This window comes from Dromaius novaehollandiae, chromosome 22, assembly GCF_036370855.1.
Source record: "Dromaius novaehollandiae isolate bDroNov1 chromosome 22, bDroNov1.hap1, whole genome shotgun sequence".
In the NCBI taxonomy this organism is placed as follows: Eukaryota; Metazoa; Chordata; class Aves; order Casuariiformes; family Dromaiidae; genus Dromaius; species Dromaius novaehollandiae.
In genome coordinates, this window is record NC_088119.1 from 10742565 (window position 1) to 10760994 (window position 18430).

Here is an 18430-nt window from a genome sequence, read left to right on the forward strand (position 1 = left end):
CCAAGAGCAATTTGCCAAAGGGAGATGTTTGACGGTGCCAGGAAGCGTAACCCATACTCAAAGTGTTCATGACCATTTGTTTATTAATACAAAACATGTAATTTCTATTGGGTGGCTCTGAATTAGGTGGATCTTTCCTGTGATTCTAGTCCACGGTCTTACAGTCATCTGAATTAAACTCACCCCAGTCATCTCATCCCATTCACATCCCTTTCAGCACTGTTGTAACATGGAATAGTAATGAATTTTACTATCTCTTTTAATGTAATTTTCCACATGCTATTTCCCCTTTCGGATATGCATCAAAAGATCAAGTTGACTTTTTTATATTTAAGTGATATTTTAATATGTTCTGTTTTATGGATATATTATTTCCTTATTTTTAGTCTTTTCTTGCTTTATGCCTCTTGAAAACACATTGCAGTATGTATTTTACAGATACACTTGAACTACTGTCATTTTCATAATTTCTCATAAAACGTAGTGAGCATTGGCAACTATTGTATGCGTCAGTAATTTATTGCAAATATACATCTACAATTATGTTTTATAAATAACAGTTCATTATGAAAGAACTGTGTGACAGCAGCTTGAAAACAGCTGTGTGTAAGACTACAAGGAAAGGAATGTGACAGTGTTGCAGGCAATAACTCTTCATTCTATTTTGCACCTCTAGCAAATAACTGGGGGGTGCAGAGCGTGCACAGCACCCGTCTGATTGGAAAATAAGCTCTGTAGATCGATATGCTATGCCACTTACAGCATCACAGAGTAGCTGTGTTGGAAGGGACCTCTGGAGACCATCTGGTGCAACCCCCCCTTCAAGCAGGGTCTCCTAGAGCAGGCTGCTCGGGACTAGGTCCAGTGGGGTTTTGAGTGTCTCCAGGATGGAGACTCCACCACCTCTCTGAGCAACCCGTTCAGTGTCCAAGCACCCTCACAGTGAAGAAGGGTTTTCTTAGGTTCAGATGGAATTCCCTTTGTTTCTGTTGGTGCCTGTTGCATCTGGTCCCATCACTGGGCACCATGGAGAAGAGTCTGGCCCCGTCCTCTTGACACCCTCCCATCAGATATTTATACACACTGATAAATCCCCCCGAGCCTTCTCTTCTCCAGGCAACTTCAAAACACTGCCTGGCTTCAAGAGGTTGGACCAATTGCTGTCACGATACAGCTGAGAGACCTGGGAGAGCATCCTGGCTCTGGGCGAGCCTCTCTTGGCACATCGGGTGAGTATGAGAGGTATCGTTCTCACGACTGCCTAAATTATGTGGGTACTTCAGAAATTTCGCTTGGGTATTTACCTTCCCAAGGTCCAGTACAAACATGTATTTGCTAGTAAAAGGAAGGTTGTGTACAGGAACACTGGTACTGCATTAGCTGAACCTATGTAGGCTTGGTTTTTATTGGGAAAAGGTGATCATGAAAAGCAAGTCAGCTTTATTCTGTGGAGGTATGTATCTCATGTAGAGAAGTTTTCGTAAACCTTTACCTTGTGACCTGGTATTTCTGAAGAGCAGTAACATTGTGGAAGATGCTACTATCAATTAATGTGCCTTTAATAAAAAAACCCATAATGCCTCACAAAGGTATTGTGAGTTTTCACAGTTTGAATGCCTAGTTACAGAGGATGCCCAACAGTATTGGAGTAAAATGCAAATGAAGGATGCAGTTCTCAAGAGCCTCTGTTATTTGTGCTGTTTTCAAGACGTTTAGGGAATTCTATATTTCTTGGAATCCCTTTAATAAAACAGAAATATTTGGTTGAAGAATTTCAAGGAAGCACATTGTATGGACTGTGCTTAAGCTCATATATCTATATTTCATATTCCAGAATTCATTGAGCTTTCTGTTGTTGGGATTGAGTCCATAAGATGAAAATCCAAAGAGCATTTTCCCCTTCGGTTTTGTTTTCAGTTCATGGACACGACGTGACCAGAAGTAGATAGTATTTGCTGCCTTGCATCCTCTTCATTGAAGACTTCCTATGTCTTTTTCAAATACGTAGCAGTGGATAGTTCATCTCAGCGTCTGTCTTGTGAGCCTCAGACATGGGAAGGTGCTTGCTGCCTGCCGCTCGTGTTCTCCCTCCTTCCCTTCGCACCGAGCAGTGTAGGCCGTGCACTGTGTAGGCCGAGCTGGTTGCATGGTACCACATTTCCTGTGTTGATTTGTTGTATTGTTTTTCTCTCGCTCAGCCTTTGTGATGTTGATTGTTGCTAATTTAGAGAGTTGTTTGTTATGGCTTATAGCAACTGTTTGTGGAAATATCTTTTTATACAACACCCCTCCGAGCACACCCTCTCCCACACAGCAGGACACACCTAAAGTTTCATCTTCTGCTAGACCTAATTTCTGAACTGCCCCAGAAAGCAAGTCCTTGCCAGGCTGGTAGAAGTTTAAATGGTCCACTACAAATCCTACAAGCCTGATCATGATAGTTTCAACTTGTTCCAATGAGAAATCCTTTTCTCTTGAAGTGTACTAATCAGTCTTCTCAACCAGCGGCTATTTTGGCTCATGAGCTGTTGGGTTACACTCCATTTAACTGTTGGTTTCACAGTTGCTCGCTCCCATGTTATAAAAACATGAACAAGTTTCTATTTTGTCCTGCTTAACTCTTCGGGAAGACAAGGCTTTTTTCCTGGGAAGATGTTTATTGCATCTTTTATATGGATCATCCCTCTCAGGTGGACTAAGCCTCATGTCTTCAGTGCACAAAAAGAGCGTGTTTGCATTGTTTGAGTATCAGGGAGAATCCGTGTGTGCAGCATGTTTTATAGCCTCAATCTTAGTTCATGAAAGGAAGATTTAATGCCATTTCTCGCTAGAATTCCTGCAGGCCACATACCTCAAGAGTGAAGATTAGATTCTTAAAAATCATGAAGCCTGATAAATTCAGTGTATCGAAATCACTGGCCAGGATCAGGGGTATAAGTTATGGTAACAAATGGTTCCTAAAAGGAATGTTTCTGTTTCAAAGTTTGCTATTAGCTAGATGTTTTTTCTACCTGCTGTCTTATCTGAGCAATTTGACATTTCCTAACGGAATAAATTGTAGTTATTGTTCATTAACAAGTAAACTCTTCTTAATGTAAAACACTGCAAAATCCAGAAATAAGTGCTGCAGAAGAGAACCTGGAGGTTGGGGAAACCTTAACCTAAGTGAGATTGCAGTAAGCTCTGCAGGAGCCGCGAGGAGCCCCAGTAGCAGCTGTGAACTGGGACAGTGGAGCATTACGAAATCGTGGGCTGGTGCCGCTTATTGCAGCACTGAGCTGCTGCTCCGCAAGCGGATCAAGGCACGTCCACCCCGACGCGCTGGCCCTTCGCTGTCCCAGCCTGCCGTGCAGCGAGGGCAGCGCGAGAGCCATGGAGTCTTCCTCGGGCATCGCCCAGACTCAGAATCTCGTGGCATCGCTCCGTGGCGCCCCGCTTGTCACCAGCTGAGCATCTGAATTCACTTTTGTGGTCCCCCTTAAACTGCAGAGCAGGACTGGCCCTGTGCACGGGCAGAGGTGGCAGTTACCTGAGGGAAAAGCCTCTCCCAAAGCCTTTCCACTGCTTCTCCCGCTCCTGTGGCTATGCAGGGCTTGCCAGTGCTGGAAACAGGTGCTGAATATCTTCGGGCCCCGCTCAGAGCAGTTCACAGCTGAAGAAAGTTAAAATGGAAAGTTGAAATGGGCTGAGAGTGCTGCAGCTGGGCCTGGGGGAGGCTGGGGTTGCTGCTTGGGGCCAGTGAGTGTTTCTTACTGATGCCACCCTACATGTGTCCTCCCTGGGCCCCGGCTGCCCGCTGGTGTCCAGGTGGAGTGTACGGTGTGTTGGGTGTGAGCCCGAAAGAGCCCTTGGGGATCCCCCTCTGCTTGGGAGACCTCTGGAAGGCTGCTCTGGAGGAGCTGCGACCGTCCGTGCCTCTCGCAGGTATGAAAGGGAAGGGGTGACTCGAGCTGCCGGGGAGATCTAAGGCATGAGGTGTGTTTCAAAGCAGAACGTCTGTTGGCACTGGCATAGCTAACAGTGAGAACACAGGGTTGTAATGTGCCCTCAAAGCTGAGAGTTGTTCAAGAAAGCCTTCCCTTGCCTGTTGCCTGGTGTGCTTCAGGGCACAGCTGGAGGAGGAGGAAGGTGCCTTGGGGGTGGATGATCTCATAGTTGTTTGTGGTGAGGCTTCTCTGCTTTTCAGCTGTGATGAAAGTGTTGCTAGCTGCTGCCTGGAGGAGGACAGGACTACTTAAGCTCGCAAGGCTCCTGCGGTGTGGGCCCAGAGTTACCCGGTGTGCTCGGGCGGCAGAGGGACCGGGTTGCGGGCAGGACGGCCGGGTGCCATGACGTGGCGGTGCCTGGGCCGGGGCTGGGCGCAGAGGGAAGGCATCCGCCTGCCTTTGCGGGGGGCGGCAGTAAGGGGAGCCGCCACCCGTGCGGGGAGGGCAGGAGCGGGGGCTCGGGGGCGGCGGACGCGTGGGCTGAGCATGCGCGAGCTCTGCCCGGCTGCCGCGGCACCACCTCCGCCGAGCCCCCTTCGCACCGGCGTGTTCGGGAGGAGCCGCGGGGGCTGCCGGGCCCAGCTGCGGGGAGCGGTGCAGCCTCCTGCCCCCCCTTTCCGTGTTTCGGCGAGGGTGAATCCTCTTTGGTCTCTCCTACCGCTGGATGGATCTGGCCATGAAAACTCGGTTTGCTCATGTTGCTATGCAGAGAACTGTCTGGGGAATATGACTCATTCTTATAATCATACATCATAAGCTCATTTCCATTATATAGTCATTAAGCAATTTCATTAAAAACAGATAATCTCCTAGAGTAATACTTCTCCGCAGTAGAGCAGCGGCCCAGTCCCTGGAGCGCGGCCGGCCTTGGAGGGGCCGGGGCTCTCGTTCGGGGACGGTGCTGCTCCCGGTCGCCTGACGCAGCACGGAGGTGTTCCCTTCCCCTGAACCGTCAATGATGAGATTTTTTTCTCTTATCCTGCTAAAAAGCCAAATGTTTGAAAACTGAAAAATCTGAGAAAACTGTATTCAAATTAGTTGAAATGTATTCCAGTACAATCGTACTTATTTATTTAATAGGGTTTTAGCCGAGAGCTCTAAACCAGAAGTAACTCCCCCCTCGCAACTCCCAGCCTCTTGCTCTGAACTGAGGCCCCGAATGTTTTGGAAACTTTTTCCCCGCAAACTCGGCTGTTGGTGGCTGGCAGCGGTTCCCCCCAGAATGGTTTGGGGTTGAGGATGTCGATACCAACCATTTCCTGTGAAAAGTTTCATTGTCTCTAAATGCATTTCTGTAACTAGAAATAGTTGTGTCAAAAAAATCCCTGTATTATCCTGCGGTGAGCTCTGTAGTTGAGGATGGTGTGTTGGTACCACGGTCCCGGCTCCTGGTGCCTGGCGGGAGGGACTTCACGTGTCCCCCGTGTTGCTTAGGGGGACAGTGCGCAGGATGTGGTGCTCACTCTCCTTTCTGTCTGTATTTGTGACTGTCTCTAATAAAACACAGCAGTGACTTTTTGGAGCTCAGTAACACTCTGTCGAGACCATCTGTCTGTAATAGACGGTTCCCTGCGTGCCAATACCTACTTCTGTTCTGTTGGGGAGGGGTTGTTTTTTCAGTGAGGGTTTTTAAAATCCCTCTTTTGACGTGCGGGAGGAAGGCCCCACCTGTCCTGCCCTCTTCTGCCAGACCAGGGTGTCAGTCGTGGCACCCGCCCACGCCGGTGGTGTGGAGGAGCCCGGGAACCCATCCTGCCCGCCGGGTCGCGTGGTCCCGGCACGGCGCGTTTACCCACCGCCCAGCGGTTCCCACCGCGCAAACATCTCCCCTTCAGGAAAAACAATTCTCGCTTACGTTGCACCTGCTCTGTTACTCATTCGTTATTGCAGGCACTAGCACTGATGAAATGTTAAAGGGCACCTTGGAACGACGCACCACCCACGGGAGTGATCGCCGTTGTGATAGGAACAGTGACTAGATGAGTCAGACTTCTGCAGCCTGCGCCCTTTGGTCGGGGACTGCGTCTGGGGCTTGTACAGCCCCTTGGACCGGCAGGTTCACTGGGGTCTCAGCTCAGGCACCGTGTTGACAAGCCCTCAGCGAGCAAAGGGCAGGGACGGCAGCCCTGACGCTGCGACAGGGCTACAGCCCCTGCAGAGAGCCGGGGTTCACCGTGCTCCTGCCTACAAAACTCTGCCGCAAAATGTTGCAGTGCTGCTCAGAAACCACACACATGCATTGGGTCAGTGCAGCAAGCTTCAGTCTGGCATCAGTCCTGGGCAGCAGCCGCCCAGGAGAACGGGGCCAGAAGAGGCGAGGACGGAGCTTGCCTTGTCCCCGCACTAGTCAGCTGTGCAGAATCGGCTCGTCCCAACCTCACTGCCAATGTGACCATTAGACAGAGGTGAGCGAGCTGGAGCGGTCCATCAGCGCTGACAACTCGTTTCCTTCTTCTCTGGGGCAGGATCTCCCCAGCACGTACCGCGGAGGCTGCTTCGTCCGTGGGCAGCGCGCCTCTCCCGGGAGCCTCCAGCGGCCACAGCAAGAGCCGAGTGCCCTCTAGAGAGCAGGTTAGGGATGCGGCGTAGCACCTGCCGTGCAGGATTCCTCTGCCTCCCCGAATATCCAGCGTGGCGAGATGTAAAATACGTCGGGATCGGAATCGGCACCTCCTGGCACCGGCAGGAGCAGGAATTGGCAGCAGCAAGGGAGGACGCTGCCTCGCATCCCTGGAGCACAGGGATTGCATCTTCGCATGTTAGATGGTCTGGTGCAGGTGGCCCTGGAAAGTACTGAAGTTACAGTATATGATGTAGCATTACATAGTTATATTACCTTAATTACATATTATCCTACTTCGGCTTTATACAGCAACTAATAGCAACTTCTGTTCAGCCATAGATAACATTAGCCAATCTTATCTCTATCCTCTGCCCTCTTAGTAAAAACGCAAGTCCCCCTTGAATCGCAGTATCTGATCCATCTCGCCTGCCGCGATAACGCGCTGTTTACCCTCTCCGGGTGGGCTGGAAGACGAACAGGAGACGGCTGTGCCAAACCAAGCGCTCGGGAGCAGAAGGCTGGCAGGTCGCCTGCCTCCTTGTTTGGGTCCTGCTGTTAAAGAACAGCTGACGCCTTATGGGGAGATCTGGGAAGCACCACGATGTCTGGCCTGCTGGTGTTCGTCGAGCACTTCCTCCGTTTCCCTGTTCTTCAGCACAAGCAACACTTGCATGTACGGATAATTCATTGATTCCAGTTTCTCAAGTTTTTATCTGAAATCAAATACTGTGGGCATGAAAATCTTTGAGTCTCGGTACGAACTGGATAGAATGCTGGTTTTTCCTTTTGTTCTCAAAAGCATGTTCATTTTTTTCCCCTTAAAAAAATACAAATATTTTAACAAATGCTCCATGTTAATTTTTCATTGTTCCCCTGCAAGAGGGAAATGCCAGTGCCAGCCTGGCAGTGCCAGTTAGACAGTGAAAACTGGGATGTCAAATTCACAGAATCTCTGCTTCTGTGAGATACCAGCTCCCACTTCAGGTGGATTTGGTTCGTGCTGCTTAGCCAAAATCCTCAGCTGGAAGCAGCGAGCAGCTGGCGACATGTCTGCGAAACTCCGTAAGTGCAGTATGGGTTTTATACCATGGTGGTAGCTACCGGTGTAAAATCGCAGGCTGGGAACAGCACGATGGCAAAGCTGGTGTACTGCCAAGCCAGGCACCTGGCTGGCATCAGCCCCTTCCTCCCTGCTGCGCGTCAGCCAGACACTCGCTGTCGGGCGTTTCAGCTTGTATTTACTTTGCCGGCTCTGACTCAGGCCACGAGAGGCCGCCCCGAGAGCGCCCGGCCGAGGCAGCCGGCAGCGAGCTGGGCCTGCTCCCCGGGCCTGCCGCCCGCAGCCTCTGCCTCCCCTAGAGCTCTGGCTCTTCTCGCAGCCAGGCGCAGTCCTGTTTCCTCTGTTTCAAAGCTGAAATATAATCCTCGCTTGGGCTTACTGCAGTGCCTGAACTGACCACGAGCAGAGGCAGAAATACTGCTCTTCCAAGTCTGGTGTATTCAAGAGTGTATTTTGGAGAAATGTACTTGTCTTTGTGCTTCAAGTATTTCTTAGTTTCTCAGCTGAGGACTCCAACATCTTTTGTCTGTCTTTAGGTCTGAGACATGTTTGTGCCATGTTATATAGGCTATAAACTGGCTTTTCGAGTTACCTGCTCCTTCCACCCCGTAGGTGTCTGCACAGCTGCTTTGGTCCTGCCGTCCCTCTGCTGCCTCAGAGAGGAGGAAAATCACGTCCCCGTCTGAACACTGACGTCTCCGCGCCTGCTCTCGGCGCTCCGGAGAGTCCCGGAGAGAGCAGGCACTCGCGCTGCCCAGCTCCCCTCCCCGGGCAGCTGCCTAACAGAGAGGTCACGTTTGCCCTGGGAAGAGGCAGAGATGCCCCTGTTACAGAAGTGCCCCCCCCCCCCCCATGGCTGCAGTGCAGGTCCATCAGGTTGTGCGAGGCTGACACCCTGCTCCCCGGCAGCTGACACATGCCACGGGTGAGCGATGCTTCTGGAGCCCCTCTCCTGCTCTGACGAGCAGCTGGAGACATGCCGGGGGGGCTGCGAGGCCCATAACTGGGTGTGCCCATACACCATCCTGAGCTCGCTTGTTGTGGAAGTCTCTTGCTGACCTCCCTGCTCTCCTTACGCTGCTGACCTCCAGCTGCAGTTACTCCCTATTTTATTGTTCAACGATGAATTAAGCAAAATGTTCTGTGGGAATTGCACAGGCATCTGCCTGAACGGGCCGTCCATGCACATCGTGGAGGAGGCCTGAGAGGAAAGGGCAATGTCTGCTCCCAGATTTGGCAGGGGGGAGCTGGAAGAGACTTGCCAGGTCAGCGAGGCCGTTCCCCGGCTCCTGCGGGCCCAGCAGCTTTGTCCTCAAGTGACTGTGGTCTCCAGCAGCCTAAGTGACCCTTGTGGTGGGGTTGCCACCTTTTCCTTGTGGGGCCACTGCGGAGTCTTAGGCCTGGCTGAGGATGTGCTTTGCACCTGGATCGGCACCTGGTTTGCTGAAGGGAATCAGTTTGCAGACACAGATTTCTTGATTGCATCAGGCAGAAGCAAAAGTTTTATTAGAAACATTTTTGCACCGGCAGGTACATTAATGATCCTGGCTAACTCAGATAACTTGTAGAGATTACAGCATTACAGAACAGAAGCAGCAGGACAGAGGAAGGTGGCCCAGGGCCCCTGTGGGTCCCTGTAGATACACGGCAAAGCATTGCAGGGTTACTTCTACTTTCCCTCCAGGGAGGTGTGCAGTGAACGCTGAGGGCGTGTTGTCGTTTCGTGGGGTTACTCTGTATACCATCATCTAGTCCCTGCTCCTTAATCACAAATCCTTCTGCAGGTCACTGGAGAGAAAACGCAGAAGCATTATTTTGCTTAGAACAGAGGTAAAGTACTTGATATAACAACAAAAATGGGGCTGTATAGTGTCCTTATGTCAAGAGCAGACTCTGTTAAACAAGAACAGTTGGCAGATGACCCAGGAAACCCCAGAAATTCCCTAAACCTTTTACTGGGAATTCCCAGCTGTAAATTAACAGATCTGCTGCTCTCTTCGCTGCTTCCAGCCCCTTTCATGCAGTCCTGTTTGGCTGTAATGTGTCTTAGGAGAGTGTGTTGTCTGCTGGCCGTACTGCAGAGACACAGACTGAAAGAACAGCTCTGCTGTTGTGCGGAAGCTCTTACCTTGTATGTCTCCAGTCTTGCAGGGCGGCACTTGGGGCTGGCAGTGGGAAGATGAAGTTGTATACGTGTGGCTTGTCCTAATGACTCCTCCTACACCACTTCCTACTCCGATTCCTCCTCCGTGACTAATGGGATAAATGTGAAAAAGTAGGTCATTTTAGAGCTGCACATGACACTGCTGAGGGCACAAAGTCTCAAACTCTGATTTAGAGAGCTAAGAAGTGTCTTGGGGTATTGTGTGTTCCATTCTTTCCCCTTTTTCAGTGCTTTGCATTCCTGCTCCCATTTGGCATGGAAATGGCACAGGATTGCGATTAATTTGTTTTGTGGCAGTGCTCACCCATCTTAGTATAGAAGAGATTTTTAAGAATGTTGACGTGATACTATTAGTTACAGTGTTGGAAGATTTTTCTGCTTTGCAGAACCCAAAGGAGGGAATGAGATTTATTTCAGACTTGGATATTCATCATAGTCGAATAGCTCATGAGACAAATAGTAACATGTCAGTGAAAGCAATAAGCTGGACTAAAGATTGTCACATTCCCATCCCATGATACAGATCCTTGATATTTCCTTTATGCTGTAAAGGAGTCACAGATATACATACATAAGGTCCTGCTGTCCTCCTTCCAACAAGCAGCGGTAGGTCTGAATCTCCTGCTCCAAACGGCATTTGACATCCAGCAGAGTCTTGTATTCCTGGTTCTGGCACTCTATTTCTGCTCTTATTTCTGCCAGTTGCTGCTCCACACATGTGATCTGGTTCTGTAGCTCGCCAAGGAGGGTGTTATATTGACATTCAGTCTCAGCCAGAGAGGATTCCAGATTATTTCTCTGATAAATGAGAAAACCAAACAAAGCGTATTAAATTAAGCGTCGCATTGGAGTTTATTTCCAATGCAAAAACGAAAGAGCTATTCACCACCATGATGCTGATTCAGAGGTCTGGCTGTTCGTGCTAAGAAACCCAGCAATAACGGTGTCACAGCTGCATGTGAGCTCACCACCCACCTGGCTGAGCTGCGCCTGCAGATCGATTTCCAGGGCTTGCAGCTGGCGTCTCAGCTCGGTGACCTGGTTGTTGCACGTCTCTACCTCCTGGCCGCTTGTAATAACCTCCCGATTCACCTCCTCAATCTGAAAATCACCAATTCAGAATAAGAGCTTCAGGGAATGCTGTGTAAATTGAGCTTGCTTTTACAAAAACAGAATATAAGGAGTAAGTAGCAAAAACAAGGGTGAGCAGGGCAAGCTTTTTGTGCGCCGCATGCTATTCACTGTCTTCAACTGTTTGGTCTTTTTACAAATTGCATTAATCTCTTGGCTATTAAGTCTCTTCAGTCCAAATGTTGAGCATCTGAGTTTCAGCAACACACCGCAAAGCCCTGCAGCAAATGCTGCTATTCTGTATAGGACATAGCAAACTGGTGAGACAAGCCTGCGTCTCCTGTGCCTGTGTGTGTAAATGAGCGCTGGTCTCAGGCTGTGCTGTAAAGGAAGGACTGCTTGTTGTCTCCATTTCTGTTTTCTGAAATGCTCTGTACTCTGGTATGTGCTAGCCAGGCTGTTTCTCGGTAGGTGTTTCACTCACCTTGCACTCATACCAGTCCTCAACTTCCTTGCGGTTGTGAGCGATCAGTGTTTCATACTGGCATCTCAAATCCTCCAGGATTTGCCTGAGATCTGGTCCAGGACAGGCATTCACCTCCACGCTAACGTCTCCAGTTGATTGTTTTCTCAGACAATTCATTTCCTGCAAACATAACCAATATCGGATGTGTGTTGGTTTTTAAGAGACAGCGTAGAACAGCAGCGTCGAGTTTGGTGGCTGGGGACAGCACGTCCCTGCAGGCAGTGCCTCCCAGCCGTGGCTGTAAAGCGCTGCCAGATGCTGCAAGAGTCACCAGCCCCTAACAGAGCTGTTCGGTGGTTTCTTTTCTCATCCACGGGAGTCAGCACCAGCTCTCACCCTTCGCCTCTCCTGGTGCCAGCGCAGCCCAGAGAGGAGCAGCTGCCTCTCCCCCGGGGCTCCTGCACCACCCGCAAGGCAGACAGGTCTGAACCCCAGAAGTACTAGACTGGAAAAACTGGCATGGAAATGGCTGATCTTTACTTTTAAAATTCGAGCGAGTTTTTGTAGGCAAAAAGTGTAATGTCCGGGCTATGGACCCTACCTCCTCGTGGTTCTTCTTCAGGCAGCACAGCTCCTCGCGCAGGGACTCCAGCTGCGCCTCCAGGTCGGACCTGCAGAGAGTCAGCTGATCCAGGACTTGGCGCAAGCCGTTAATGTCGGCCTCCACGCTCTGGCGAAGGGCCAGCTCCGTCTCGTACCTGGTTTGTGCAAGAAAGCAGAAAATCAGAACAGTAACATCTCACATGCACTTGGATTATGCAAAGATCTGCTTTTTCCATCTGCCTGCTCTAAACTTTTTGTTGTCTGGGCTGGATGCACTAAGCAGTACATTTCTGCACTGCATTTAATGCCTGCTATGTGAATGCTTTTCTTCATCTTTTTTTCCCATTGCTGACTACTGTGTGTTTGTTACTGTTCAGTCAGCTGCATTTCTGCCCAGCAGATACCAGTCTGCATTGGTCTGATGGAAATGCATCAACTATACCACTAAGAGCCCCTCCCTGTGCTGCTGGTCCCCAGCCCTCCCCAGTGAACACTGTTGCCAAAGGTTCTGCTCTGAGAATACTGATTAAGGGAGGTCTGGTGACCAAGAGCAAAATGCCTTTCAGCAGTCTGTGCTTCCTGACGTGGTGTCTTAGACTTGTCTGAAGCATTGCTTTGGGTCTCCGCAAGTCGGATGTGAGGGAGCAGGGCGCAGGCAGTGGGGTTTGTCTGCACGGGAGGACACTCACTTCACACGGAAGTCGTCAGCTGCCATTCTGCTGTTATCAATGTCCAGAATGATCTTGTTGTTATCGATAGTCGCACAGACAATCTAGAAAAGAGCAGAGCATGAGAGATGCTGCATTTCTCCTTATGGCTGTACTCTTTGGGCGCATCTAGGCTGCAGTCAAGTATTAGCTCTTTCCAATGTCGTTTTTCCATCACCTTTTTACCTAAGTAGACTTGTTCCTTGAACAGAGCCATTCTAGGAGGTAGCTTTGTCTCCTTGACTAACAGGCAGTAAAGAAAAGAGGTTGAGTGTGTAGAGGTTGGTTGTTAAAGAATTGTGAGATGGGACCTGGTTTCAAGGTCTCAAGGCAAGTTCCAAACGTCTTTCAGGAAGAGGTGAACCTAAAGACACTCCTTTAAGACATTAAAGCTCAGCTGGCATTCAGGCTTGCTTGTTCTTGACTTCAAGCTTAAGGATTTGGGGGGAAGATAGTTGAAAGGTGTCTCTGAACCCTCAGATCAACCATAGCATAGAAGTTGCCCCAATTTATGTTTGCAAAGACACTTAGCAGCAGTAGAATTACCTCCAACAATTGCAGTCGGTTCTAGATGCAGAATCAGAAATAAGCCTTAAAATGGAGGGAACTGAAAAATGGGATTACCTGGTTTTGAAGATCTTCGATTTCTTTATAATAGCAGCTGTAGTCCCGGGGCTCACAGGAGAGGCCCTGTGTAGCGTACCACTCTCTGATTCTGCATTCCAGTTCAGCGTTTTCTTTCTCCAAGCACTTCACCTTGTCCAGGTAGGAAGCCAGGCGGTCATTGAGATTTTGCATGGTCACCTTCTCATCGCAGGATGAAAGCAAACAGTCTCCACCGAGACCACCAACAACCACACTGCCTCCAAGGCCAAAACCGAGGCCACTGCCGTAGCAGCTGCCACCTCCATAGCTCCCACCAGCTAAGCTACCAACACTCAGTCCCCCTCCATAATTCACTCCACTGCAGTAACTCCTTCCAGAAAAACCTCTGCCACTGCCAATCCCATAGGAAGAAATCCGTGCTCCACCACCACCACCACCGCCAATGACACAGCTGCCACCACTGCTCCTGCCTTTGCTGGCCACAGTAATCGTCTCCTTAATGTTGCAACTCATGGCAACGGCACTTGGAAATGCAAGCAGGAGCCCAAAGCAAGATGCACAGCTTGATATTGAATCAGACTGCGAGTTGTCTGCTGCCACGAAACTCTATTTATACCTTCCACAGTGGGTGTCACCATTATTTCTTCTTCCCATAAGGCTGGCCACTAGTCGTTGGTGCCAAGAATAATTTCTCAAAGGAAAGTTTCCTTTCAAGAATCCTGGTAGACAAGGAAGATACTTTGCATGTGTCTTGCTAATTTCAAAAATACATTAGCAATAATGTTTTATGAATCATCAGCTTTTTGTTTATGATGCAAACTTTACAGCATTAAGCTAGGAAAAGCACTGTCCTAAATTATATACCAGGAAGAAATCATTAAAGGTTATTGCATCAAAGAGCTCTTTATCTCTCATTAATTTATTTTCATTTGATTGAATTGAATAAGCAGTTTTCATGCAAGATGCTGATGCTGGAGTATGTAAGATGAAAAAGAAATAATAAATATGAAGTTGAGTCTGGAACGATGTATGAGGAATGATGTAAGAACTTTGTGGAAAGATCAGAGACACTGAGACTAACCTTTAAATCTCTCCGTTGGCAAAATGACGACTCCAGAACGCTCTCCTGCGAGGCAGGTGAGGCTGTGGAGTGATCTCCTAATGGGCATAGATCAAAGGCTCTTCGTATGTGATCTTGTGACTTTCCAGTAATTCACAGTTTGTTTCTTACGTAGAAAGCATAGAAACTACTTTAAGTACTTTCCTGTTGTTCAGTGAAAGATTTCTGTAGTTTTTTATCTTCGTGGATGGTGATCAGTGCTGGGGAAGGGTGGGGTTTTGGAAAGAGTGACTGGGAGTTCAGACATCCTATGGGCACTTTTTCTGACAACATGCGCTGCCTTCTAAGGAGAGATCTTGGGACTGCTGTCCTAGGAAATATAAGGACAGGATTGTTGGTAAAACTGGCAGAGCAAATGTAGCCCAGTACAGTTCTACTCTTGCTTGGAGCAGATGGGTTAAATCCAGCCTAAAGGTTCTGTTCTGTCACTTGTATCTCCAATTCTTAGTTAGGCAGAGAAATTAAAAAAGCAGAAATCCTTCCACTCTTCTGACATCAAAATTCAGGCTAAGCTCAATTTCATGAGATGTTTTGCTAAGATTCAAGCAGCATAATCTCAAAAATTCAAGAGCAGTGGCCTTCACTGCAAGGAGAACCTCTTTCTACTGGTTTCTGTCTCCTGGTTTTCTGTTCTGCTGGTTCTTGCACTTGAGCAAGACAGGTGTTCCACAGCTTCCTGAAACTACTCATTCACTGTAAGAAATCTGCCAAACCCACTTCACCAAAGAACAAGTTTGATCAACCTCTTGTTCACATCCTCCTCCATACCAGGATTATGGATGGGAATAGCTATTACTATGGCAAGTAAATAATCCTATTTGCTGAAGGACTGAAGTGTCCCAGTATTTGTGGATTTACCCATTAGTTTATTACTCTCACTCTCCTTATTTCAGTTGTTAAGATGCCTCCCCTTATCTCTGCATCCTTGGATGTTGTTTATCCAGTGCAATGAAAGCCAGCAGCATTCCTGTGGTATCTCTAGCAGGCTGGAGACAGAGGTGTGGAGAGACTCAAAGTGATTTACTCAGAGATGAAGAGCAAGCTTGTGGCACAGTCTATAGCTGAACCAAGGTCGCCCGAATCAGACTGCAGTGCCTGAGTATCAGCCTACCCTTCCTTCCACGTTATGCTCCGCTCAGTCCCTAAATACCAAGGAACAAAGCTCAGAATAGGTAAAAACTTTAATAAGAAGTTCTTGTGTAGGGGAAGGAATATCTGGATTTCATTGCTAAGACTGCAGAGCATAATTGGAGTCAGGGTGTGGTGTAAGAATGAACCGAAACTGGTGTAATATTTGCATTGCTTGAAGCTTTGCCTGTCCTGTGTATGATTCTCCAGGAGTTTCCCAATAGCTGTCTGCAGCAAGCATCTTTATTGACTGAGCACACGTTCCTTCCTCTCCTTCACGGTTATCATTTTAGCACATCGGAAAAACGCAGGCAGAAACACGGGGTGGCTTACTCCTTTGTGGGAGTGGAGCATGTCTACATGCCTGTTGTAGGAATTATTGCAGAGGGCAGGGAGGATGGCTCCTGCTCTCCTGACATGCTTCGGTTGCCTGCGGGCCTGTAGCTTCATCTGCTAGACCCATCTCTTTGTGCTGCTCAGGATCCTTGCGCAGCACACGCTTGCCCCGTTTCTTGCTGTTTCTCCTTTTTGTGCACTAGTTAAGATTTAAAATAATAAAAATTATTATGAAGATCTAAAAAAAATTAAAATAAGCCTTCCCTCCTCTTTTCACTCAGTTCTTTACACTCATAAGCTTCCTAGGCCTAGTCTGACTAGCATAAAGTATGAAAATCGCATGGAAATGCAATTTCCAGCCCAAGGTTTGCAGCTCCCTAATATATGGGTTGTTTCCAGGGTGTTTTTTACTGGGGAACTGATTATCATAAGCTACCTGTTTATGAGCTGCTTTGCAGACGCATCCCAACTCGTATGTCCATTACCAACACGACAGTGTTTTAGGAGCTGAGTCTCTACATCCCTGGGGGCTTCCCACAGGCATGTTCATAAGCTCTGGATCATTAGAGTCCTCCTGACCGTGTCATTAGGTCTCTTTCACCTCCCAGGAATTTAGGGCAGCCTCTTTGTGCAAATGCATGCTCTGCACCTCTCGGGCCCGGTGGGGAGGCCTTTGGTATTAATACGGGGAGTCTGGCGGAGCAGCTAGATGTCAGTAGCAGTTCGCAAGAGAAGGAAGCTAGCCCAGACCTGGTGGGAATCAGCTGGAGCTCCCAGAAGGAAGCGGCAAGCTTTGGTAGATTGGGGATAGCCTACAGTTTCCAAAAGACTGGAAACTGGAAGTGTGTCCATGGAGTGTCTTTGTGTTTTTAGAAAGGGGAGTATGAGGCCTGGGAAGATGGAAAAGGCTGAGGCTAGAAAGAGCAGCAAGGAATTATTTTACTGCCTTTCCTTGCATTGGACAAGGCAGGAGAAGATAATGGGAAAGGAACAGGGAAAAGATTTGCTTTCTGATTTCTTCTCAGCCAGACATCTGAGAATCAACGTGGACGTAGACAGAGGAGTCTAACCAGTGGAAGTTCACCACTATAACCAGTATAAGTATCTCTCTTGATCCTTTGTGAAGCACTGGCCATACATGTCTAGCCAGGTATTCCTGCGTCAAGTCCAAGACTTTCTGGAGAGCTAGGACAGATGTTAGAGAAAACTTTGTAGAGTCTTGGTTTAAAAACGTCTACCTATGGCCATACCCCTGAGAAATCTCTCTCTGGGTTTCTACAGCAGGAGGAAGCCACTTCTCACCTGCTCCCTGATACATTAATGACTGAGCTGCTTCAGACACTTGCTGTCTATGGGCCTTGGAGATGCTACTTTTCTGGAAGGTTTCAGATCATGTTAAGTCTATTTCTGCAACAACAGAGAAATCTGTTTCTACATGAAAAAAAAATGATGCTGGAAAAGTGTGCACTGCGTTACACTTTACGTACGGTTCTGAAATGTTCCTGTCTTTCCACCCTCTCTCCTCTTCCCCCTGAGGCTGACCCTTCTGTAATCTCCAGTTTGGATCAGCAAAGGAATAACCAGGGGGGTTTGCTTTGCCAAGTCACTTCATAAGCGAACGTGACTCTAAGTCACAGCCGCACTACGGTACATCGGGAAAGTTAAAGCTGCAGTCGCCATGGCCAGTGCTGCTGCGTTAGCTGTAAGTGTGCAGGGTGGAGACACAAACCCAATCACTGCTCGGGGTTCTGCTCCAGCAAGCAATTCAGTGCTCAACGCCCTCCAGCTCGTAATGCTCTTCGGCTTTTAACCGAAAGCACTCGAAGCGCAGCACGTCTCTGCGGGCTCACGGCAGACGGCTCCCGTGGCTGCACCCGCCGCAAGCGCTCGGGGGCCGAGTTACCGAGCCGCCGCCGCGGCGTCTCTGCGCGGGGCAGTGTCGGGACGCGCACGTGCTGCCACGCCGGTCCACGCTGACTCGGCATCAGCTACGCGGCTGCGGTCGGGCCCCAAAGAGGGAGTGATCTTTGCCTTGCTTGTGAGGTTTAAGACATGAAGGCTCCGTGTATCGAAAGGCTCTAGCTAGCCTCTCCATCACGTTCTCTATTGAGCTGCGCTCATGTAGCTTCCATCCCATCCTCCCCAGTTCTCCAAAAAGGGTAGGTTTAATAAAAAGATGATCTTTCAGCAGTTCCTGATTTTCAGGTTGACCCCTCTGCTCAAAGCAGGATGACCAGGAGATAACTCGGTGACTGTGTGGGAATAGATAGGAAATAACTTTGTTGCCTCAGGTCCCTTTCCGAAGGGGAAGATAACTGTAAAGTGAAAGGGATAGGTCTGAAGATGAGCCGTCTGAGCAGAAATCGAATCAGCCGTAGAGACCAAGGTTTCCTCTCTGACCTATTCAGTGCCCAGGCTGGATGACAGTGTGCGAGGACACGGCCCAGATGTAGCACTAGGCTGGGGCGGAGGCAGTCTGTCCCCACTTGTTCCATCGCTGACTTTCAGCCACACTAAGTTCTCCTTATTTTTCTATACATTTTTTCTAAATTTGTGTTTTAGCGAAACATGCTGTGGGAAGCGCACAGGCATCTGCCTGAACGGGCCGTCCATGCACATC

General features: G+C 48.9%; 1 protein-coding gene across 1 annotated transcript; it reads right to left on the reverse strand.

Annotated features, from left to right (window-relative positions):
- Positions 1-9080: 9080 nt before the first annotated feature.
- On the reverse strand, positions 9081-13811 carry LOC112994513 (keratin, type I cytoskeletal 19-like). The gene is made up of 8 exons (XM_026118918.2): positions 13245-13811; positions 12603-12685; positions 11912-12068; positions 11329-11490; positions 10749-10874; positions 10345-10571; positions 9738-9862; positions 9081-9397 (listed from the first exon to the last, which is right to left on the reverse strand). The coding sequence occupies exons 1-8, from the start codon at positions 13737-13739 to the stop codon at positions 9372-9374; spliced, it is 1401 nt and encodes a 466-aa protein (XP_025974703.1). The 5' UTR covers positions 13740-13811; the 3' UTR covers positions 9081-9371.
- Between the last annotated feature and the right edge of the window lie 4619 nt (positions 13812-18430).